The 26,225-nt window shown below is 39.5% G+C and overlaps 1 protein-coding gene and 1 long non-coding RNA gene across 4 annotated transcripts in view; one reads left to right on the top strand and one right to left on the bottom strand.

Moving 5' to 3' along the window:
* Positions 1-26,225, top strand: part of LOC310704790 (uncharacterized protein) — a 251,058-nt gene that overhangs the window by 55,649 nt on the left and 169,184 nt on the right. The window contains exon 4 of the mRNA XM_083498786.1: positions 20,551-20,634. Coding sequence (XP_083354912.1) covers positions 20,551-20,634 — 84 coding nt within the window. The remainder of the gene's footprint in view (positions 1-20,550; positions 20,635-26,225) is intronic.
* LOC310704812 overlaps positions 1-26,225 on the bottom strand; it is a 46,479-nt gene that overhangs the window by 5,815 nt on the left and 14,439 nt on the right. Inside the window, exons 2-3 of one of the 3 annotated variants that reach the window (XR_014525035.1) lie at positions 3,964-4,100; positions 2,176-2,461 (exon numbers count right to left, since the gene is read on the bottom strand). This is a non-coding gene — a long non-coding RNA (uncharacterized lncRNA). Of the gene's footprint in view, positions 1-2,175; positions 2,462-3,088; positions 3,507-3,963; positions 4,101-26,225 lie in introns of those variants that run through there. The other 2 variants (XR_014525036.1, XR_014525034.1) reach the window with 2 other exon arrangements.

Here is a 26,225-nt window from a genome sequence, read left to right as displayed (position 1 = left end):
CTCTTCATAGGAATTTCTGTGATGAAATATAAGACTGGCAAAAACAGCATGATTTTCAAAAGCTGTTTGACCTTGTAGGAACTGGAAAACACAAGACAGCAGTGATTCAGGTAAACTTCAGTACCAGCACATTCAAACAGTATCAAATATCATTTAAGATATCTTGACCTCACAAACTCAGTGGTTCCACCTTTAGCAAGGGGACTTGGCAGACAAACAAATCAGAATTTACCCACCCCAACCTTAAATAGGATTTTGAGTGACATAATCTGTGTTGGATTTCTCTTCCCACTTCTGATATCTTTATTCACATTGTCCCTTTAAAATAATTGGAATTTGTGTAATTAAAATATATTATTGTTTCTTTTTAAAAGCCATATTGATTTACAGAAATTATGTACTATATTTCATTTAGTGGCTAAGAAAGTCAACATTATATATTTTAATTGCAGCAATCCACATTATTTTAAAGGCTGGGTATAAATGAAGAACTCTGAAACCACCCAACAGTGACTGTGTTATTCAACATTTATTTTAAGGCTAGGGTGCAGGGGGAGTTAGACCTGGGTTATTTTTGCTTTTTGTTTCTAACACAGTAGGTCCTATTGCTAAAGATGGAACCACTGAGTTTAAAAATATCCAGCTGTTGGACTGCTGCAGGTAACAGTTCAAAGAAAGCCCATGCTGTGTGACTGTCTCAAGGGCTTTTTGAGCTGAGGAAGTATGCCATTACTTTAAGGGATGCCAAAGCCAGTGTCATGCTGAATATTAGCGTGCATGCATTAAATGTGTCAGATTTTGCTGACAAAATGTATAATTTTCAGTTCCCATATCTGGGTGAAAAGAGAAATCTGGGTGGTTAAATATAGAGATTTGAAATTTCCCTTTTCGATAATTCTCATTTTATAGGAAATTGTATTTTATCCCTATTTAAAAGTGCATCCTTGTTGAGACTTCAGCTTCACCCAGAGCAAGAAGGATCCATTAATGAATCACCCTGGCAGAGGGTATCATTGCTCCTGCTATGAAAAAAGACTGTGAGCTGTACTGCTCATGCCCATTCCTAGACCACCACAGCACAATGCTTAATGATCTGGTTAGGCTATTGGGCTGTTTCTCAGCATTCTTAACAGAGGTTTGACTTTTGAAGCCCTAAAGCAATGGTGGGTAACCTGTGACACTCCAAATGTCGTTGGACTACAACTCTCATCATCCTTGACTTTGCTGACTTGGACTCATAGGAGTGCTTTTCTCCCCAAGAACAATAGGTGCTGGAAATCACCGTGAAGTTGTTACAGTAAGTCGTTGGGTGGCTCAGGGCAGCCCTGAACAGATGCCGGTGCCCCTGGTTCTGGTGATGGTCAATTAAATGCATCACCCACCTCCCTCGTTCTCTTAGATTCAGGCAGATGGCTACGGCAGCTCAGAAAGGTCATCGCACAAACACGCACAGGTACAACGGTAGAGGCCTGGCGGGAAAGCTTAAAGCTCATTGCCACTACACAAGAGACGGATTAAAGAAAAGGAAATATGAATTGGCCCTTCCCCGTAGCAGCTTGACCAATCACAGCTAGGAGTGGTTAGGAGCTAGGGTGGAATCATAGCTTTTTTTAAAAGAGTAGACTCTCACATGCTGACCAGCTTCCATTTTGACTTGAAATGTCTGTTTTGGGCTTCTCAGAAGTATGTAAAGGCAAGAAACAGAAGGGGGAGTGCTGGCACCCACCTGAGAGTTGCAGGAACTGCACTCTGCTGAAAATAAGCACTGGGCGTTAGACTGCAACAACATCTGGTGAGCCATAGGTTCTCTACTTCTACTTCAGCTACAGTGTAATGTTAGCCAGACTGAATGGGGGAAGTCTGTGATTTTCTTTTTTAAAAAAACAAACAACAGTTAAAGCAAACGTTTCATTATCATACTTCCTAATGCCTTTATAAATTTATTTTCCTCCTTTGTGCGAGGAACCCATCCTACAAAGTAAAAATGAAGGAGAAGCTAGTAAGATGTTCATTTATGATTGGGCCTCAGATTTTAGAGATTTTTATTTCATTGGGACACCTTCAGAATGGAGTCATAAGAATTTGCAGAAAGGAAAGCAATGTAACTATAAAAAGTAAAGTGATATTGCTATGCCCTTTCCCCAGAGAGCACAACAATAAAAACTCGTCTCACAGATTTTAGGATTAGAGCTTGATTCTGTAACTTTCAAATAACACATTGGCTCACACTTGTATGGTATTTGGAGCTAAGGATCAGATCAGAAGAAGGTGATTAAGGGAGTCAAAGGTCAGCATCGACAATACAGCAACATTTTTGAAGCTTGAACGATGGAGCATATCTTCTTTTCTTGGATGTGTCATCTTGTTTTCCAATCAATTTGATCAAATAATAGTGAGAGTTTACTTTATAACAGGCTGAATTGTGGTCTTCCAAGAGCAAATTGGTCACACTGAGAATGCACTGAGAGAATAAAGCAAAGAAAACTTGAAATAGTTGAACTGCAGTTGATGAACTAAAGCATATACAGTAGTGAGACACTGCACTGAATTCTTTTTTAAAAAAATCTAGTTTATATTTTATGTATTACGAAAGGCCTAATAATACATTCCTTTAAATGAATAAGTTGGTGTAGCTCAGTTGTTAGAGCATGAGACTCTTAATCTCAGCGTCGTGGGTTGAAAACCTATGTTGGGCAAAAAGATTCCTGCATTGCATGGGCTTGGACTAGATGACCCTCTGAGTCCCTTCCAACTCTACAATTCTATGATTCTCTGAATCATTTTCTCTCTCTCTCTCTCTCTCTCTCTCTCTCTCTCTCTCTCTGTGTGTGTGTGTTCTAAAAAATTCCCCCTCCCCTAGATCTCAGTTAGTCCAGCAGTGTGTGAGGAGGAGAATTTAAGTATTTCCCACCACCACCACCCTGAAAATAATTTCCCATATGCAGCAAATAACAATAGGAGGGAAGAGGAAACACCCTCCCATTAGTGCAACAGGAGGTTTTTTTGCAATTGCTATTTGCAATACAGAGGCTGCCCCCCCCCCCCAGATCAGAGCAGGGAGTGAAAAGGTTAAACTTCATCTCACAGGCAGTGGTCCCAGTGTGGATTTATGTTTTTAAAAACCTGATGGCACTTCAAGCAACACATTTAAAGTAATGCGTAATTAGGCCCTAAGACCAAATGCTCACGAAACAGCAAATGAGACGGTAAAACCTGTCTCTAGACTGATCCACAACAGACTCTTGGTGGATACTCCTATGAATGAATGTTTCCATGTGATGATAGATAGATAGATAGATAGATAGATAGATAGATAGATAGATAGATGATAGAATGCCTTCCAGATAGAAAAATGAGCCATAACCTCGCCTTTCCACTCAGAGGCTAATTTTCAGTGTGCTGGGACTTTTTCTTTAATGTGGAACCATCCAATCAGGTGCAGTCAGAAATGGCAGAGTCCAGAAGGAGATTTATAAACAGACTTGAGTGCTCTTCAGGCATTACAGCTAGGTTAAAATAAACACGTCAGAGGACAGTGGTGATGAGTGAGCTAGATCCCCTGGTAGCAGTTCTGATCACCTTTCATTTCATGAAAGGTAAGCTTTTACAATGGGAAGCATTTTGTTCCCTTGCACATTTTAGAAACCTGTAAAACCACAGCAATGGGGGGGGGCAGAGCTATGATACTCTTCTCTGGTGCCCTACTCATCTCCAAATTGGCATCTATATTTTATGCATGTTATTACTGTATGCTGAATCTGAAGTTAGTACATGATAAGCGTTTACAAGCAAATCACCCTTTAGAAACATATAACTCACTGAAGATGGTATATGTACCCCATTCTCATTTGTCATCTGTTAAGGGGTATAATAAAAAAACACACCAATAACTCCTGGGGATCAGCAGGAATACAAATTATGAATATTCATGGTGATAGGAGAGAGCTGCAAGCAGCTACAGACCTTTTTAGAATGGAATCCATATGACTCTTTCTGATTTCACCTTTCTCATCCCAGTTGTCTGAGAGGTTTTTTTAGACTGTTCTTTATTAATGAATTGCTGCCAAAGGCATTTCATCATGATGAGGTTATTGCAAAATCTGGAAGATATAAAAGGAGTAATAGTAAGCAATTCAAATGGCAACAACACTTGGCAGTTTGCACTTAAATTTGTTTATGATAATTGAATATGTGTACTGCATATCCCAACTGAAACTTTCAAACAATAAGCTTGCTTATTGTGTGTTTTGTGCTAAGGATAAATGAGTTCTTTGCTGTTAGTATGACTTGTGGTGTTTCAAAACCAAATCAATACACAACAATTCCAACATGCATAAATATCACAGAAGCTCCAGAAAGGCAAATTTCTCTGCTGCAGTGTTTCAATTCCGTTTGCTTTTATTCCTTGAGTGTAAATGTTTTACTCCAACAGAGAATGTATGGGGTGGCCTGGAGAATATTCCCAAAGATTCCAGTATTAAATATATTTAGGTAAATGTGAGCAAGCCTGGAAGCTGGAGAGGATGAAAGAAGACCTCCAGACCCCATCTAAATACGCTAGAGTAGTCCTTGAAAGTTACTCTATTCAATCCTCCTTTTTTTTGCATTGAGTTACCACATATAAGTGATTATTCTGTTCCAATGTGATTGTTCAGCTTTGTCATTTCTTTCATTTATTAAATACAAATGGGCTACCTATCAGAATGATGAATTGTGAGGGAGGTGGTTTAGATCTTTCTAATGGCCCCATAGGTAGCTAAGCCCCTGCTACCTCAGTTCCACAAAGAGCAGCAACAACCACCGCCAAATCAGGGCCAGACTGGGTCAAGGAGAGAGTCAACAACCTCCATGAAATTGCTACCCATCCTCATATATGTGCTCAGGAACTGTTTAGCCTTGTTGTTGCTGATGCTGTGATGAACATTGCGGTCATTGATGACTCTTCTATCTCCTTCTGTCTCCAAGAAAACAGGAGACATGCAAACCCTCTTCAGGCATCACCCAAATGCGGAAGTAAATAAGGGGGGGGGGAGCAGGAGCAAGCATGCTACCTCCACCTCTCTCTACCCCCATTCTCATTACATTCCAACTAATGAAAGATGACTGGGTGTAGCAGGAAGACTTTAGTATTTCTGGGCAATACCTTCACAATTTGAAGCCCAGATTTTCCAAGGTTCTAAAACACATGCGGGAGCCACAACTGATACAGGAGGCTCCTCTCTGCAGACAGTCACCTTCCACATGTGGGAAGGTGATGAAAACACAACGGCAGCCACCCCATTCCCCACCTCATATGTTTCTTTCTATATCTGGATAACGCCTAAGGAGAGCTTAATAATTACTCCTAACCTGCAGGTCCTGCAGTGTTTGCCATTGTGTTATGTGTGTGTTACATTATTATCCATTGTGCCTCTGTTCTCCATCTGCATTTTAGCCAAGGCAGATGCCTTTGCATAATATTACACTTTTAAAGGGCCAGGGACCTCACTGCATATGTGCAGTAACATATATAACTGCATCAAGAGGGAAAGGCCTTAAGACGGTATTATGTCTTTATCTTATTCTTACACATATTCTTTACAACCGAAATCCATCTCCTTGACATAAGTACAGTTTGTTTTTTTGCTACAGCGTTCTTACATGTGCTATTGCAATCTATTGGCCTCATATAAATGGGACATAAATCTAGTGGAAATCTTTCTGTTCATAAAATACTCCACTCTCCATCATAAAACACTGTATTATGTAGAAAAACCAACAAAAGCAACAATACTTGAGACAGCGTATTATTTCAGTATAGACTGCACTAGACTTTTATTAAGTATAACCCCAAGAGAGAGAATAGAATGGCAGGAACCTTTCATCAAATTATCAGCAAGTATAAACATCCTCAGAAGTTATAGCTAAAAAACAACAACCTCACTCATCTATACACTAATAGCAAATCTGGCAGTCCATTCCAGTTCATTCCTCTGGAACAATTCTGTAGCTAGCACAGGCAAAATCTCTTCACGTCCCCAGAACATTACCGAGCATGCACATACTATAATGGGACAGCTGGCAGAGAGCAAGCATTTAGCAAATTACAACAAGAGGGACAATGTGACTGTCTTGCTGCCCACTTGCCCCATGTCAGCAAATTGGTTAGTACTGCATACCCCACAAGTGTCCCAGAAAAACTGGGACATTTCCCGGCAGGGTCACAGCAGCCATTTGGGTCACCATGACCGTGTGAGATCAAGTGCTTTTTCTGGTACCACAATCTTGTGCAGCATACCAAAATGTGTGTTTTGAGGCTCCATGATCTCACGTGGGTCACGTGACTTGGAGGGTATGAGTACTGTGCTTGGAAATAATGGTTTGATATGGTCAGATGGAGTTGAAGCAGGTGACACTCCAGCTGAAGAGCTCCCTGCTCCCTTAATTACAGAGAAGTCAGAAGGAAGAGGAAGGAAAGGGCAACAAATAAGGGAGAAGCTGCCACTGCAGCCAAACAGCCCCACCCCACTGCCATATACTTTACAGCTACACTTGCCACACCCCATAAGACTTCAGTCCTGCCATTTTAGGTCCACTTCCCAATTTGTGAGCTAAAAGTTTTTTGGTTCAGCCTTTGTTACAAGCATATTCCTGTCTTCATCTGTCAATTATTGGAGAGAATGGTTTAATAATCCAGACAAAGGCACTAGCGACTCTAACTTCCCATATCCTGGATCTAGCAGCAGTGTACAGTCGCACCCTGGTTTTTGAACGTAATCCATTCCAGAAGCCAGTTCGGGTTCTGAAACATTTTAAAACCGAAAACTCAATATGGAAGCCGCGTGGCATGATCGACTTCTGAGGCGTTTTCGAAAACTGAAGCATTTACTTCCAGGTTGACGGCATTCAGAAACTAAAATGTTTGTAAGCGGAGACGTTTGGAAACAGAGGTACCACTGTAATTGGATAGAATTAAATTATTTCAAAACACTACTATTGAAAGTGTTTTACTTACCATACAGAAACAGAAAATATAGCATTAATATTTTTTTTAATTACCCAGCTCTCCAGTATTTTGTATTTCATTTTTTGTGGGCCTCTATACCACTGGGTGCCACCGTCTAACTGCTGGGCTCTGGTTTGTTTGTTTCCCACGGATGGTTGTGGTTGTTGTTGTTATTTATTTCTAGCCCACTCTTCATTGATTAACAACCTGTTGGCAACCATACAACATCACTAGGCCCTATTATGAGTTTATACTTCTTTGTGTTTTAAAAGGTGGGGAAAGCTATACACATGTGGTCTTCATCTCCAAGTAATATGAGAATCTTTTAGGGGGGAAAACCTCAGCTGTGTCTCATAAAACAGCCCCATAATATCCACATAACCCTGTGAAGAATCATTAAATGTGATTGTTATAGAAGACTTTAGGCTACAAAATGTCTGTTATGTTCCCAAATTCTGGCTCTACCCCTTCCTTCAACCCTTTATAAATATCCTTTGCACTGAAGCTTTGCCTCTTGCCTTTGGAGAGACTTTAAAAATTAGGCATTAAATACTGGATCAATAAGAATAGTTCTAAGAAACTCAGTAGACTGCAAAGCTTTTATTTATCCTCATATCTGTCTTTTCCTATCGACTTAAAGTGGACTTCCAAGCAGATGAAGGTATTAGATTCCAACATCTTGCATCTGAAGGAGTACCTAAGGCAAAATTTTAGATTTCACAAATATGTTTCTTCCTATAGTTACATTATTATTTATCTTGATGAATCCGAGATGAATGTTTGGTTTCATTCACTTCAGAAAGTTTGGGGGAGGCATTTTCATGCAGAAAGCTCCTCCATATGTTTTCCTTCATACATTTTAAATATTTGTTAAAACCTTTTGAAATAAGAATTGATTGGTCAAGGAAAACTGCAGCATGCTGCTCTTTTTTATTTCTTTTAAAATAATAATTTCAGTGAAAATTGCCTCTTGTAATTTGTGTTGCTGCAAAATATATTCTGGAACATTTTACATCTAACATTTTGCTTGGGGAGCCTATGTACTGGGCTGATACAGGATCAACATATGGTATACATTATGGCTTTGCATGGCGCTTTGATGATTACCACATTTTTAGTTTTCGCAATCTACTGAGGGCCACATGAGTACTGATATGTTAATATTTGAAGAAGACAGTATATTGTAACATGTTCAATATAGGGTGGCCCATGAGGCTTGGAAGACAAAGGTGTGCAAATAAAATTGCAGTTTCATGTGTGCTTTGCAGTTGTGCCTAGGAGAAGAACAGGACAAATTAAAAAGATGGTATGTCCAGCTCTTGTGTTGAGGTGGTTGGGTGGTTGTGCAATTCTTTTTGTTATGTGGCTTGTATCACATAATTATAATGGTCAAAATTACCAAATAGCTATGTTAGGCAACCACTTAATCAAAGCTAAGAGCAGCAGCCTCCTAATCTATGCAACGGATGTCAGTCACAATATACTTCAAGCAAAGAACTGCATTGCAAGAGGTGTTAGGAGAACAGTTATTCTAGAAAACACAACAGTGGCCCTAGCTCAAATGGTGCCCTTGGAGGGCAGTATCTCTGGCACCATGTTCCACTTGCTCAACTTTGAAAGCCTATATTATTTATTACCTGAATCTTATTTTTAGTATATTTGTACTACTTTTCATGTTGTATGCATTTTTTATCTCTGCCCTATAAATTTCACATATGGATTTGATACATACATGCAGTTTGTTGAATGGGCAGTCATGTTACAGATTTTCATTGTCATTATTATATTAATGCAAGACTGGCCTTGCAGCTTTACTGGTCAGTGTTGACAGCATTACAAGTAAAGATGAATTGTTTTTCAGTCTTCACTTCATTTCTTCAGTGAATAGTTGACAGGCACCTCCAAAAGCCTGGCACCACAGGTCACCTGCCTTAAATTCAGTCTGGGATACCCATGTACCTGAGCTCAGACGAGTACTGCAGGAGGAAAAAAGCTGTATTGAGTTACTTAGTCAATGTGCTCTGACAAAAATTTTCTCATCTCCAATCATGGTAACCATTCGGGACATGAGTTCAAGCAAAAAACCAATCTACTGAATCATCTTAATGGATTGTAAAGGAGACCAAAGACCATTTGGCTATGTGTTCAACTTTGGCTGGATTATACCCGTAATGCATGCCTTTTGAAAGGCCACATCTTCCCTGCAGTGTGATGAATGTTGTTTGTTTTCTGGGTCTTTTAATCTGAGACTCGATTTGGCTATATGCCTTAGCAGTCCTATGTTGTATTTGTACTTCAAAATGATAATAAATACTCCATTATTTCCCTGTCCTGTGCTGTCTATCCAAGCCATCTCATTTATAGCATGAGATAACTTAACCTGCAACAAAGCCAATAGAGCCAAAACCTACATGTTGGGGAAACCAAATTTCCCTTTCTAAAAATATATGCACAGCTTTTTTTAGGAACATAGGAGGCTGTTTTCTCCTGAGTCAGGTCATCCATCTAGCTCAGTATTGTCTACACTGACCGACAGCAACTCAACAGGGTTTCAGACGGGGAAACTTCCAGCCCTACTTGGAGAAGATGAGGATTTAATTTGGGACCTTCTGCATGCAAAGTAGATGTTCTTCTGTTGAGCTATGATCCTTCCCCTGCCCTCAGGGAATTCCCACACCACTTTGAGAAACAAACTGTACTACTATTCTGTGTTGCTTCTGAGCTGACTGTTGCAGCTTGTCTGTGGTCAGAGGACCAATAGCACTGGAAATCACGTTTGGACCACAGCAGAAGGATTTGCATACATTGGGGTGGATCCAGAGTTCTGTGAGTCTGCTCTGAAGTCTAAGCTCCCCCGAGTCCCTCAAAAATTTGCTCCGCAGGGTTGAAAAATAATGGGGCAAAGCTGAGTAAGGTGGGGTGGTGGTGGTGAAAATCATGTCCCTGACTTCCGTTTGCAGAATCCTCTAGTAGATTCATGCCCCTTCCAGCATCAGAAGAGGCCCTTAATACATAGAAGGCCCTTAATACATGCAGTAGTACATTTGGATCAACACATTGCCTTGATGGTTCTTAAAAGCATGGAAATGGTTTATGAGATAACTGTGGATGTTCCTAGCATCATACTAATATGGCATATGAAACACGATATTTGACAAGATTAATGCATGAGTTAAGGAATACTTTGTAATTTGAGAATTTATGTAAATAAACTATTTGGGGGGAAAACAGCATGGAAATTATAAGATATATGTCCTCCAGATGTTGATGGGTAAGAAAGTAATATTGTTGGAGGCGGAAAATGACTTAATGCAAAAATGCTTTCCTTTAAGTATCTTTTATGGAGGTTGTAAATAAATAAAGCAAACAACTTCCATTTAAGAAGCAAATTGCAGTGCGTGGATGGGATATTACTTGTTGCAGACAGCCACACAGGCAAAATAGAGCTATTTTAAAAAGAGACAGACAAAGATTATTTTCAGGCCAAGCAACTTTTCTAACAGGATAGTTCATCAGAAAAAATATTATCTTGGTGAAAATAATGTTTTATGTCCTTTACCATGATCTGCGTGAGCCAGACAGTCACACAGAGAAATTTATTTAATTTGTATATTTCTGATCCAGTATCACCAAGAACAGTTATTCTAGGCAGCAATTGTTCCAAACAGTTCCTAATTTCACATCATCACATATATTACATTCAGCTCAGAAATGTCTAAATGTATTTCATGAGTAGTGGCAGTGTTATGTGAAATGCAACATGACAGGAATATTTAAAATTGTTCAAAGCTACACAGTGGGAACCAGTTTGATAGGTGTTAGCCATCCAGCTTGGGATTTGCATATTTGGAGAAACTCAGGAAACTCAGCTAAGGTTTGGGGCATTGCAGGTGGACTAATGCAGAACTCTGCTTTTATTTCTTTGCACATTTTTAACTTAGCTGTATACAACAGCAATAACCCACGCAGGAAGACCAAGAACAATGGCAGCCATTGTTTGGCACTGACAGAGTATGGCTGCATCTTCCTTTTCTCTGGTGTTACACAGATAGTAGTAAATCTAAGATAATGCTCACTTGAGAGACAAGGAACAACCACAGGGGACTTTTAAATAAGAGAAATAGACTCTGAAAGGTGTCAGTGTAAGTGGTTTAAATACTGTGTGGGAAAATTAAAACAATACTCTAAGGTCTAAAATATACCTTGTCTTCCTAATTACAGCAAGAGAGAATAAAAATGAGTTTTAGTTTGAAGAAGAGGGATTTGGAGCAAGTCCGTGATATAGGCAAGAAATTAAATAGAAGCATTTTTAAACTCTCTTCATAAATAAATCATATCCTATCTCCCCTAAATGAAGATGTTGCTTGGAAAGGATATATGAACATTAAGGGTCTTTTTATGCTTGATAATGGGCACAATTCTGTTTCTAATACATGTAAGTTGATGTAAAGTGCTCAGTATTTCGGAATCTCATAGTAATGTAAATTCAGATAATACAGAAGGATATAGAAGGTTTTGTGGATACCAATCCTATGATTTATGAAGTCAGCAAAAACTGTACCAGAATGAACACTTAACATCACATAAGCATGATCTTGTGTGTTCTTAGTAGCAAAGCAAAATAGTGGTTAGGAACAAAAGATAACACAATAACACTACCAGACAATGTATCCTTGCCAATGGCAGGAATGCCACAATGACTTCACAGAACTCAGTTCATGTTGGAGGAATTGGACACAGAGGAAGGGGTTAATTTCCTTCATTAGTACAAATCACCCCATGTATGAGATAAGCCAACAGGTGCAAGGTCAGTGAACCCAGTTACTATGGCAACTGCCCAGTGCCATCTATCTAAGTCAGGCATAGGCAAACCCGGCCCTCCAGATGTTTTAGGACTACAACTCCCATCATCCCTGATCACTGGTCTTGTTAGCTAGGCATGATGGGAGTTGTAGTCCCAAAACATCTGGAGGGCCAAGTTTGCCTATGCCTGATATAAGTGATTAAGGAATGTCAGCTCATCAGTCAGCCAGTGAGTCTTGAGAAGTGAGTCAGAATCTGTGTTACGTCTTGAATTGCTGGAGCAACAGTAATACTTTGTATGGATATATCTCTATCTGTATATATATATCAACATCCAGTACTGTGTTACAGAAGCCTTATCTCCTGCAGTAGTAAATTATTTTGGACCTTAAGGTGCCTTTGGGTGCTGACTGGAACTGGGGACAACTTCTGCCATGTGGGTATGTCACTTCAGATTCCCAACAGTTCATGCCCTTCCCACAACAATGCATATTGCCAGGAAGAGACAAGGGGACAGAGAAATGTAAGGAAGTAGGATATGCAGTGTTCTGGTGCTGTTTATACTTGGACCGCATTAGATATTTTTTTTACTTAGGCTACCTCTTTTGTAAGCACAACGCTATTCCATTATCAGGGGCAGGGCAGGGCCCTGAATGCAGATAAGATTCTGATTAAAACCTATTCCTCACCTGCCACACCCCAGCTCTGCTTGGATTTTTCCTATTACACTGGCAGTTCTCCAGTGGTAGATAAGTAATTCCACTGCTGGTAGATTACCACGGACATAAGTTATCTATGCTAGTGTCTAATTTTATTCTGAAGGGAAATTTAGCAATGGTTCTACGCTGATCATAAGGTATAACCTATAGACAGAATATAACCTATGGATAGAAGTGTACTGTTAGTATTCATATTTGCTCTCTAGGGAGCTATTCCCACTATCATCATTGAATATTCAAATCATTTGCACCAAAGTAGCTGTTAAGTAACCCCATTAACTTAATTGGTCATTAGCATAAAAGACTGATTTCGATATTATTGTCTGGATATATCAATTAAACTCATATACCTGATCTAGGTTAAAAACAGAAATAACATTTTCTGTGGGGTGTTCCTATTAATACACATTTGCCTTATTCAGAGACATTTGCTTTCAATCAAATGTATGTAAATTGCTACCACCTCTGCTGCTGAGTTAGGGACTGGTGCAATGTTTATATTGTTTTTTAAGAATTCAGCATTCCACTGCCTTTTAGAATGAAAGTGGGTTGAAAGCAGTGGTGGCTGGCCACATTTTTGCTTGGTAGGGCTGCCATTTTTAACCTTACAGTTTTCACCAGAATGTACAGCACTTATTTAGAGTAGCATGCCATTCCATATGTGCAGAGTGCCATTATCTCTTCTTTTAAAAACAAATCAATTAGTCTCTATGGATAGGGAAAGAGCCTCCTTGTAAGAGTGCCCAAGTATGATTTTCAGACAAGATGACTCCATAGCTCTTATTTAGAAATTAAGCCATACCCGAGGTACTACTTCCGGGCTAGCGGAGTCAATAACCCAAAGTGTTTGTAACCCAAGGTGTTGGTAACCCAAGATACCACTGTAATGTATTTGCTATTTTTATCTTAGGAAGGAAGAAGGAAGAAACCTATTGCTTTATAAATGCATGGGGGTTACCCAGATACATACTTTGCAATTTTGTTGTGTTTCTAGATGAATATCGCCTGATGTGGTGCCATACATAAATCATGTCAACACTATAAAGATTAGAATCTTTGCAGCGTGTGGCAGCTGTCACATTCTAAGCAGTCATGTGACTAAAGGGTGCAATTTTGATTACTCTATCTTCAGTTAAAAATGCAGCTTTGATATCTTAAGGGCCCATGTGCACTTACATGGCAATGAGCCCCATTGGATTTAGTAGGATTTACTTCCAAGTAAGCATGCATAGGATCGTGTAGAAATCCATGAAAACAGGTGTGAAAACTTTGCAGATCAGAGCAAGAAGGATGGATCTTCTAACGGCAAACTCATATGGAGTAAAGGAAAATTCATAAACGCTCTTTTTTAAGTATATCTTCTATGCTTAGGGATATTTTTGTCAAGATAAACACTTGCATTCAAAATCAGTACAGTCTGAATACTCCTGTTGTTTATGTTTTCTTTGTGCCAACGGGTTGCATTCCCATTGTCATCACTACAAAGGAAATCAAAATAATAGTTCTGATTTATTACCCCTGGATCTTTTTACCACGAGACAGATTCATTTTCTAAACAATTTTAGTACCCATTTTGAATCTCTTTCACTAAGATCGCTCAAAGCAAACTTGTGCATTTGGATTATAGTGCCAGGTGTGTGTTGCACACCTACATTTTTCAGCTATTAATGAGACATTTTATCATAGCATTTCTATTTACATATACTTTTAGCCATTTTAAACCATTACAAAAGATTAAGCACTACACATTATTTGAAATAAATAAATAAACAATTGTAGACAATTCACACTTTAAATATTGGCTTTACATTATAGTTCTAGTTACATAGATTCTAGTTTAAATTCCATTCCCCTCCCCCCTTTATGTGCATTTGCTTTTTTATTATTCATAGCTTAGTTGTGTCATTTTCTACTGTTACACTGACAGATTTCAGGCCATGGCTTAAAAAGGTGGATGAGTTTTTTGGTATGGCCTCTATGCATAGTTAGTATAATTGCCATGAATCTGGCCAGGTGTAGCTAAATGATTTTTTCAGGCAAAGAACTAATAGCAAAGCTTTTTACACAGTAATTTCCTTGGTAAGGTTCAACAAAACGAAAACTCATCAGAAACCCTGCTGGGATTCCATCAGCAAGCATTTATTTGCAGTTGCTTCTACACCTGCTTACACAGTAATAATACACCAGTGAGTTAAGTCTCTATGCCAATGCAAATTAGCTTTATTTTGAACCAAACATTGGATTTTAGCACATATCATAAGCAGAAAAATGTGCTGCCACTAGATGGATATAGGCAGGGGGAGGAGGGGGAAAATGCGCATATATATATTGGCTATTGCTATTGCTGCTTTCTTTATGCAGGCACGTCCCACAGGATTATCCAGTTGCTACTATTTATAACATTTATATGGAACATATGCTTTGCTCCACTGGTATAACAAGGAATCTTTTCCATTTCAGTCTGAGCTTCACCATCTGCAATTTGGATTTGTTTTAAAAGATGATCCATATTTCAATCTATGAAGAAATTCCTTGCTTTTATACCATATGGGAATCTCCTTTCCCTGAGATCAATTCTTCTCCATATGCTTTCATTTTATGTATGTAAGGGAGCCCTCTATGCAGCTTTAAAAGTAATTCAGACTGGCTGCTCCATGAACCTTTAATGCAAATATGAAAGTTTAATTGATTTGTCATTTAGACCAAATTTAAATTATAGAAAGGAAGGGGGGGGAGAAAACATCAGTTATTAGCTACCCTGTTCCTTTGTGTGGCTATGATCCTGTTTGTTTAAATCATACTGTTCTTTATATTGTGATGCAATTCTTAAACCATTTCTAGCTATAGACTCCGTTTTAAAATTGCACGTTTACACCAAAGGACTTGTTTAGGCACCAAAGTTCCCAGTGGGACTTTGGGCTCTTCTTACAGCATGCTAGGAAGGGTCAGAGGGGGAAATTGATGGGAAGCAAACTGACCATTCTACTCCATTCCCTACAGTTGCTCCTCCACTGTGCAACCTTTTGCCCATTATGGCTGTGCTCAGAGCAGACCTGCCTCTGCTCCCTGTTCTTCCAAATGGCACTTGGCTCCCAAACCTGAGCAATTTTTGATTCCACCCCCCAACTCTCTCCTGTTCACCCACAGTAGTAAAATAGACAATGTGGACCATTCTTCCTTCTGGATCTGTTGTTGTATTGCCCCACAAGACCAACATCTAGACTAAGGACATCGCCAACACTCCCTGCATTGGCATTGGTGACCACATGCTTGAGGTGGTAAGCTATTTTGTCTACCTGGGCTCCACCATAACCAGCAACTTTTCCATCAACGCTCAGCTGGACAAGTGTATTGGCAAGGCAGCTATGGCAATGGCTCGCCTCTCCAAAAGGGTATGGGAGAATGTGATGCTAACAACCAATACCAAGATAAAGGTCTACCCAGCTTGTGTGTTGAGCATGCTGCTTTATGGAAGTGAGTTGTGGGCAACTCACACCCACCAGGAGTGACACCTCAATGCATTTCATATGTTCTGCACCACAGGAAGATTTTGGGCATAGCAGGACAGCATCTCAAATAAAGATGTGCTCTCCCAAACCCACATTCGCAGCATGTTTGCACTTCTGCCTCAGTGATGTCTACCTTGGCTTGGTCATGCACACAGAACAGAAGATGACAAATCTCCAAGGGCATGCTTTATGAGGAGCTGGTTTCAGGCACTAGGTTGGTTGGCAGAACAGCTCTGCACTACTTTACCCCTGAAGGCGCACCCTTCCATTGTCTCCCAAGATAGACGGAGGCCAACAGATCCTGATCATTCTTGGAGGCCTAGAGAGACATTTTTAGTCCAATTCCAATTCCAATTAAACTTTTTATTGCTCTAGCCATAGGCCATGGCATCGTTCAGAAGGAGAACAAAAAAACTACAAAAAACGGGGGGGCAATAACCATTAAAATCATCGGGTACAGACATACAGTAAAACCACGGTCACGGCTACTAAAATTATTTGTTGTATTAAATAGAATAGAATAGCAGAAGATTTTCAGTTAAGGTGTGCCAAATTAAATATCCAAATCCCCTTTGCAGTTGACCGCTATTTTGTCTAGTTCCTTCATCCTGATCTTCTTAGCTGACATTTTTAGTCTTGCAGCAATCCTGTGAGGTAATTTATGCTATGGTCTAATTTGGATTGGTCTACTTTGATAACAATGAGTGGGATAAAGACTCCTACTCAGTAGTGGGGAAAGGAGAAAGGAAGATTCATAGAAATGCAGTGAACTAATAGATGAGCAACTCCCTTATCTAATATATGAGTAACTTTCAACCAGGTGAGACGGCTCTTCTATGTCCCTACATAATTGATGTGATGAACACTACTGAAAGTCAAAATATTTTGAAAACCACACCTGCAATGTATTGTAGGCGCCTATTAAGCCTTAATGAAGTTAAAGTGTTACCCGTAAGGTAGATAAGAACTATATTCTTAAAGCAATGTAGAAGAAGAGTAGATGGAAGAGATTCCCTGTTTTAGTGAGATGGTTGTAAAGATATTGCATAGGCTGAGTCTCACTTTCATTTAAGGAGTACTGGTACTTTGTACATTTTTTTTTAATATATCAGAACTGGGAAAATAATTATTTTCTCTCAGCTGAGGAAAATGGTTAGAAGTTTGTTGGACGTGTCTATATATTGATATGTTATTATTGTATGTGGGAATTTGGGATCAGGAATCCATAGTCATCAGCAAGATACTATATTCAATTGTGAATACCCTCAAGATTTTGCCTGTTATAGCATTGTCAATCAGGTCTGGAGGGTACTGCTTCTTAAAAATATAGTTACCATTTTTTTTAAAAAAAGTTGAAACTAGTGCTGAGCAAAAATCACCACTGGATGTCTGCTCAGTGGGCTGTATATAATAAGCAATTGAAATCCACTTGGTTCCTAAGGGACAGGTGTCTGTATTAAACAAAGACAATACAGAATTGCTACAGTAAGCACCCTAGTGAGCAGTTTCATCAGAAAGGCCAAAGACTGGAAATTGAAAAATTCCTCTCACATATAAAAGCTGAAAAATGCCAGAAGCTATTACAAGAAGCTTGCGTCTCCAATGACTGCTCTTTACCAGCTATGTGAATAAATACAAGACACAGAATTTAATTCTCATTTCTCTAATTCTCTAATATCTTAAGAGTAAAGATTATAATGACTATCTAGAAAAAAGAAGAACACTCGCTCTGCTGTACCATACAAGTGGAATTGTGGGTAGGGGAATGATATTTTCCCCAAGTTTGGGGAAAGTGAAGTATTTTCAGTATTTTTTACGGGTGTTTTTTTTTTAAACCAAGTTCTATGTTTATAATGTGGCTTTAGCTGCAGTAGGAAAAACTGAAAAACTCCATTTGTGAAACTGCAGCTTAAACAAGCCTCACAGGAACAGGCGGTTAGTGATGCATAGAAGGGACTGCAGTAAGTGGTCTGTGTATCAAGCCCTGAGAAACACCTCCTTTTCTTTTCTTTTCTTTTTAAATTGAAATATAACTACAAAGGTTACACTAAATCCAAACCATGGCTTGTAGAATATGAATCTAGACAATAAAAATTGAAAATAATCCGATATTTCTAGGTTATATAGAATAGGAATATTGCAAGCATATTTTCCCACTGACTAAATTTAGCAAATATGTTTCAAAGAGAAACAACCCTTAGGTGATTTGCTTTTTTATAAAATACATAAATAGTTTTTGAAGATTAGGCATAGAACCAATATGTCCTAAATCTCTGTTTCCTTTTTTTTTTTTTTTTTTTGTAATAACATTGTGTTCCTCAGGGATGACAAGAAAGAATAGTTTCATTTACTGGGTCTTGAATTTTAGTGATTTTTAGGCCTATAATTTTGTGGCAGAGAACCAGAATATTACTTTGTAATTTATGTCCAAGACCACAAGGAAAAAGTATTGTGGTGTGGCTGGAAGTACAGCTTGATGTTGTCCTATTGATCTATTCATTTATTTGTGTAGCACCATCAGAGAGTGTGCTCAGTGTTCGACAGAATACAAGAGAACAGTTCCATATCCTGAAGTACTTACAAGCTAAACAACACAAGGCAAACCAGAAGCGGAGGTAGGATACTAAATAAAAGAGCAAAGTGCAGGTTTTAATGGGATGTGCTTAGATTTAGTTATGCATTCAGTTTCTAATAGGGCGTGGGAGTTATGGGTTCTGCTTTATGGAAAAGGTGGGTTTTCATGAGTGATTTGAAGTAAGTGATTTGCAGCAAAGGGAGAAAATGTGGCAGGATAGCTTTGGACAGGGAAGGATGGTAAAGCAAAGTTCACAGGCAGGGATGTATTAGGATAAAAGAGTGGAGAGATAAGGCCTGGAGGTCTTTGAGATAAAGAGCATGTGTTGAATCGAGGAACAGACAGGAAGTCAGGATAGGGCTTTAAGGCAGGGGGTCATGTGAACAGAGGAAGAAGATGAGCAAAAATGATGTTCACAGCAGAGTGCTGGAGAGATGCGAGGGGACCAAAGTAAGATAACAAAAGACCAGAGAGTGGCGTACACAAAAGAGGCCATGGGTGTTTGTCAAGGGGGAAGATGGGAAAGGGCTGTATTCCAATGTCTTGCAATGTTGTGAAGGGAGAAGGGACACAACTTGGCAAAGACTGAATATGGGAAACAAAGGAGCATGGCAAGTTAAAGCCAAGCTGCCTGTCTGTTCAAGCGGGGAGAAGGTAACATGGTGGCATGTGGCATGGTGTGACTCTTATAGAAGGCTACAATCCTGCTTTACAAAAGCCTTTCTCACACACACCCCACCCTCCATTCTAGCAAGCAAGAACCATGATCAGAGTTCACGCAAATGTAAAAGTGCAGGAAGAAGGCAAAGAGCAGGACCAGTGACTGAGGGAGGCATATGAAGAGTCTGCAAGTCTCAACAGAGAGACTAGAGAGCCACATCTCCAACCCTGCCCTACAGCAAGGCTGCCACCCCCTCCAAAATCTATCATGTATAATCTAAGTATTGTAGTATACTATTACCTTTGACTCAAGACAACTGATTGTCTAGAAGGTTCTGGGCTTTTATGCTTTATGCTTTTCAAAAGGCGATGTGCCATGATTGTCCTACACAGGCACACCTACATACCTGCATTTTGCTGCATAGTAACATTCCTTACACAGTGTAGTGCCAATGCCAGCTGTCTAATGTTTGGAGCTGCAATATGCTTAACTTGCAAAGGTTTTCACCTCTTTTAGATAATATAATATGAAAATGTACAACACACAAGAGATGCTCCCATCTCTTCCTATTTGCATTAAACATTCAAAATAAAAAACCTCAACATAACCCTCGAAAAAACTTTCTAATTTTTTGTTTAATCACTGAGATAGGTTTATTGGTCCCAAATGATTTCACTCATATGTTTAAATAATTTGGTTAACCTTTTGGTTGTATAATTTATTTGATTTATTCATACAAATGAAGACTTACATCCACTTCCTATATACTGCTGGACAGTTCTTCTTTGTCCCAGAAAGCCAAGAAGAGAAAGCATTTCAAGTTCAAGGTTGTTTTTTTTTAAGTTCTCCGATAACTACTATGAATTCAACACTATATAATGTTGTTTGCATATAAACATTTATACATAAGCTATAAGCCATTGTAACCCAAATATTTTGCCACGTCTTAAATAAAAAACCAATCAATGTGTAGATAGTTAAATAGCAGGTATTAGTAAACTACTATTAAGTGAGTTATTATAAGTTGTGTATTTTAAAGTCTGTGTTGTCTGTGGATCTTATGTATTCTTTTTATCTCATCTGACCTCATTGTAAACAGCCTGTGGCTTGTACAAAGGGCAGTATATACAGTAAATCATTTAAATAAATAAATTATTTTTTGGTAAACTACTCATTATCTTATTAGTTAAAGTTCATGAATCTTACTATATCTGATTAGATAACATTATTATGAATCTCACTATGTAATGTCATGCCATGTAATGAATCTTCTTACATTCTATTGTTTCAATGAGCAGGAGTCAGCAAAACAGAACCCACAGATGGCACCTGAGGAACTTGTCCCCTCCCCACCTTCCCACAGGAAAAACATCTGTGATAAGGTAAGAAAATACACTGATGCTATGAGACTTCAGTAGAAAACGGAATTTATGGGAAGCTAGGATGAGAGCCCTTGAAGTTCACAATCCTGCTCAGTAATGGTAGGAAGTATGAAGATTTCCTTCCATCCAAGATCTAAGCACATAGGAACTAGGGCTCTGTGAAGGTTTTTAAGAACCATTTTTATTGCTTTTGAACTCCCCGTTGCCTTTCATGAGAATAAAGCCCTTCTCTAATCCTGCCCAGCAGTTTGGCTTATTTCTCAACAGCTGCCACCATTGAGTCTGTGGTTTTTGAACATGGTAAGTGGTATATAAATACCTTAAACTAGATAAATAAATGTATGTTGAGGGGAAGACCCTTGCTTAACTGGGTATTCTCTGGACACTTTTAAAGAAACTGAGTTACAAAACAAGCTGGGAAGCCTTTCTTTGTGACGGCATGAATGCATTAAAAAAAATATGAAATGAAAGAAGTGCATTAGTAGAAAATAAGCAATTAGGAATAACATGAAAATAGAACCATGAAAATGCCCTGTATGCTGCTCAGTGAATATGAGATGCTGAAAGCAGTTCCCCAGATGTACATTTTTCAAGAGTCTTTATTGTCTAATTTCATTGTTTCAAAATGAATCTGCTACATTTTCCTGCACTCTGAGCAGCGTAGGGAAAGCCACATGTTTTCACCTAGACATCCGAAGCACATCCTGTAAGACTTGACTCCCATTCTTATTTGTGCAAGGTGTCCATTTCACTGGTGATGTGGGCCTACTGCCACTAAGACTTCAGAGAAGCCACAAAAAGGAGGGCTTGTGAGCAAAACACTAAGGGAAGGACATCTGCAGCTAAACAAAGATTTAGCATAAGCAAAGGAAAACATGAGGCAGGGAGGTAGACAGGACACAGATATTTCTCTCTATGTGTGGCAGGAAATTGAACACACAAGTCTTTCGGCTGGTATTGTCTGAATGGCGAACTCTGATTAAGATTGAGTTGGAAGACTTTTAAAAATTGGAGGTGGCCAGTGGCAAAGCAGAGCATTCTGCTTTACCTGCCTGGACAATGAGAGAACAGTTAGTCAGTAAGAGGGCTATGGCTCCCAGAGAGCTGGATTCATAGGCCTGGTGGATCAAATATGATCCTGATGATTATTGCGTCATGCAAGGGGGGTTAAGTCTAGGCGCCTCTAAGTTTTCCAATTCTTAACCGTTTTTATACTTGTGTATAACAAAAACTTGAGTACCACTGTTTCAGAACAATACCAAGCCCACACCCAGAGGCAGGAGCAGCTGGCATGGTGAGGTGACCCTGTGACCTTGCCTTCTAACAGTGGCTTCCAGTCCCAATCTCATCACTGCCTTGTACCACCCTGCATGGTCCTTGTAAGCTGAGTGTCACCATTACTGGGAGAGTGATTCAGACTCATTGCATCAGCTGCTTCTGATGCAGAGAGCGGCAGGGGAAAAGGTGGACTAAAAGAGCTAATTATTCTCATCATGTAGATACAGCTTCAGTGGAAAGCTAGTTGCTCATATCAGAGCAGAAGAGTGTAGCTTAGAAGTGATAAGCCATGTACTGTTGCCTGTAGTATTTGCACAGCTATTGATATACTGTATCTCACATGCATGCACAAGGGAATGTAATGTTTAAGGCAAAAAATGTGCTGGCTTCTTCTGGAGTACAGCCCCCGTCACCCCCTGGTCTGTACAAATCCAAAGTCCTAAACTGCGCAGCTCACAATTAAATATTTTAAAGCAGCCTGAAGCTTGGCCACCTGATTTCTATGTGGTTTTTTAGCACTGAGTTCTCTAAGAAAAATGAAAACTACTTTATAAATTGTCAGTGTTAACAGATTGACCAAAATGCTTCCTGTTATGTTAAGCACCTGTCAAGCGCTTTGACATCTATTTATTCCTTCCATATTCTAGGAATATCTCAGATAGTCATATTCAACCTGTTCTTCCCAGCGCAGTCGGCAACAGTTTTTACTGATGCCGTTCCAATCAAAGGCCATCAGTTTTATAGCCTTAAGGCACTTATCCAGGTGTCAAACAAAATTTGATTTTTACCTCTTTGCATTCTTCTGAAGTGTAGATGACTCATGCTCAGTAGCATTATTCCAGACATAAGCAAACCCCATGCCTTCCAATTACAATAAATTATTCTCACTAAAGCAATTGTTTCAATTTCTAAACATGCTGTCAGTGAAGTAAGCCAGTAAAGTATCACTTCAGTTTTAAACCTCTTATTCAGTTTGGATTAGGAGTCCCAGCTTCTAATGTGGCTACATATGTGGCTATGTAGCAAAAAAGGGGCGTTGTAAAAATCAAACTCCTGTTATAAGTTTTATTTAGATTTAAAATAAAATAAAATAAATAAAGTACTTGGTATCAAGTGGCAAAAACTATACACCTGACAAACCATATTAACAAATAATTGCTCCCCCTCTCCCAAATAACAGTGCCAAAGGATAAGTGAAGGCAAATGGAACTTTTTTAAAAAATAATAATAATATCTAAGCTGTTATAATTGAGCAGTCTTCACTGGAAAAGCGGACAGCTTTGAAGAAAAATAGACTATAAATAAAACATGAGATGCACATTGCAAGGTGTGTGTTTTTTTAAAAAAGTTTTTGAATGTTCTGTGTGATCTAAGGTGATGAATATTATACGAAGTGAGGGGAAGAAAATGAACAGAACTCTTTTATTACATGCTTCCCCCCCAGCTGTGTGTGAATCACTAGGATTCCTTATTAAGCCTCCCAAATAACTGATAAGAAGTCTAGCACTGGGGGCATCATGTCTTCACCCAGACTTCTGAATTTCCTACTGAGGAGGACAGAGGCAGAAGTGTGTAGAGGTAACAGGATGTCCCAGAAGGTGTGCTGTCTTCTTGGTGCAAAGATTCACAACGTGACTGAGAAGTTGTCAAGGGTGGCAACACAAGAATGGGGTCTTTTCTGCAGTGGCTCCCTGCTTGTGGAATGCCTTCTCTAGGGAGGTTGGTCTGGTGCCTGCACGATACAACTTTAGGCGCCAGGCAAAAACATTCATCTTCTCCCAGGCCTTTTGGCTGATTAAACAATCCATGGCCTTTAAACTGTGCCTGGGGGGTGGGATATTGTTTTTGTTTGTTATTATGAGATGTATTTTTTATATTGTGATCAGCCCTGTGATCTTTGGTGAAGGGCAGTATTGAAATTTAATTAATAAATAATAATAATCTAAACAGACAAAATAAAGCCAGTAGCACTATCCCTAGTTTTAGGACATGGGTAACAATTAACACTATTTTGGCTACATTTAGAAAATAATGGATAAATGGGTTTGATCTAAACTTGGTCATGCTTAGAGTACACTCACTGAAATAAATGGAACTTAAATTAATCATGACTTACAAGTCCCATTGATTTAATTTTAGTGGCTCTACTGAAATTATGGTTAAGTCGGAACCCAACCATATATCCATATATATATATATATATATGTCAGGGGTTCAGGAGCAGAGGCGAGGGCAAGGGAGGAAACAGAGAGCGAGGGGGAGGAGTCCGAAGAAAAGATGAGTGATGACGACGACCCGAGATCTCCGAGTCTTTCCAGTGAATCAGAAGATTCACAGAAAGGAGCGCCAGTGGCCAGAGCAAGGGGGGAGCCTAGGGGGACACCCCGGGAAGAAGGAGCCAGAGGGGGTTCAGAGGGCAGCAGTGGGAAGTCGGGGCCAGCGTCCCCAACAGAGCGCAGTGGAGAGGAAGGGCGTCAGGTATCGAGCTCTGGCAGCTCGCAGCAGGGGGAGGGCATGAGTCAGGAGTGGCCACACCTTCATCGGGGAGCGAAGAAATGGTCAAGCGGAAAGTGGAAGGTTGGGCGCGCGTGCCAAGTTCAAATGCACAGGAAGGCGGCGCAGTAAGCAGCCCGGAGAGGGAGCCAGGTCCTAAAGCCCGACGCAAGGAGACAGGAGGGTCCGGGGGGTCAGCGTCGGAAGAGTCCAGGAAGGAAGAGACCACGGGGGGCAGAGGGACCCAGAGAAGAACGGTCAGGCGGAAAAGGTGGAGTAAGGCGAGGGTATTAAGTTGGTGTACAAGGGGCGGAGACTCAGACGGAGCTTCGCCGGTCTAGCTTATAAGACGTAGAGCTGCACGCGGCAGCTTGGAAATGGAAACTGTAACTCAATAAAGACTTTTACAAAGTGAACGCTGGCTAGCGTGATCCTCTGTGAGCTAGGATCTGGGAGCAGCTCTGACAATATATATATATATATATATGCATGCATGCATGCATATTCCTATTTTTTTCTTTTTCTTTACATTTACATTTCGGTAACATTATCAAACTACTACCTCGCCCAAATATGGATATGGATATTTTATGTGAAATGTAACCTAAGCCAAGCATACATTGTTGTCAGTGGAAATGAAGCCAGAGGAAATATATAGTGTCAGAGAAATCTTTATTGTGGGCTCAGTGTTATGGCTTTTCCACTGATGAATGATAGCAAGATCCTAGCTATGAATGCTGATGATATCCAAAAGCAACACATCATATACAGTGTATATAGTTGTAGGGAACAAAATAATTTCTCATAAAGCAGGCCATGCTCTGAGTTATTTATCGATACTTTCCAATCCCTTTGTGAACGATTAATGCACTATTACATTAATAGTGGTTGGCATTTTCCATTTTCCTTTTTGGGAAATATGTATATTAAATGAATCTTTACTGTAAGTGCTTAATCTGGCTTAAAACCACACAGAGAGGACAGTTGCCATAAGGCTCTGAGGACAACTGGGACTCTGGAGGAACTGAGTGGGCTTTGTCCAACTCATTAAAAAGTGTGTTTTCTTTTGAAAGCAAAAGAAAGGAGGAGTGATATTGTCTCTATAAATGTTTTTAAAAGGTGAACTTGTTGGCTCAGCTCTTTTTTTTATTACTGACGCTGCAGTGTAAGAAGATGATGCTGTCCAGCTGGGTCTCCCACCTGTTCTTATCCTTGCACAAAAGGATTGCGAAGCAGCTGTAAAGCTAAAAATGAAGACAACATCTGTTGGATAACTGGTGTTTTCCAATACAAAACTCTATTGTTACAAACAACAATTATGTTCATTGTATCACTGAACTGAAGACCCCTATTTCAGAACTCTTTAGATTTGCACTTGCATAAACAGACCAGGCCTTTAGTACACAAACCACCTTTCCCCCATCTCACTTGAAAGGCTTTTTGAGTGGGTTGCAGAAAATACAAAGATGTGCAGTTTTACAGCCTTGTATAGAGTATTTTATTAGAACTCCAATATAATGTCCTTGGATTGCTGACATAATGCTATGGTTTGTATTTTTTTATTATTGATATAGCACTCAGTACATACATTTTATCTGAACATCTTTCAAAGGATGAAGGCAACCGTCTGTGGCTGCATTCTGTTGAAGGGAGTGGTAAAACATCTTATGGTTCTAACTGTTATGCACTATGAACTATTGGTATTTTATTCCCTTGCCCTTTCCAATGGCTGTAGTAGCATATTCCTACGAAGGTATCACATCGCATTCTGGAATACAGGTTTTCATCCCCAAAAGGGACACGGGTGGCACTGTGGTCTA

Source organism: Podarcis liolepis (genome assembly GCF_965112155.1).
Source record: "Podarcis liolepis genome assembly, chromosome: 4".
Taxonomy (NCBI): Eukaryota; Metazoa; Chordata; class Lepidosauria; order Squamata; family Lacertidae; genus Podarcis; species Podarcis liolepis.
The sequence above is the reverse complement of the archived record's forward strand: the minus strand, read 5'-3'. Positions and strand labels throughout refer to the sequence as shown.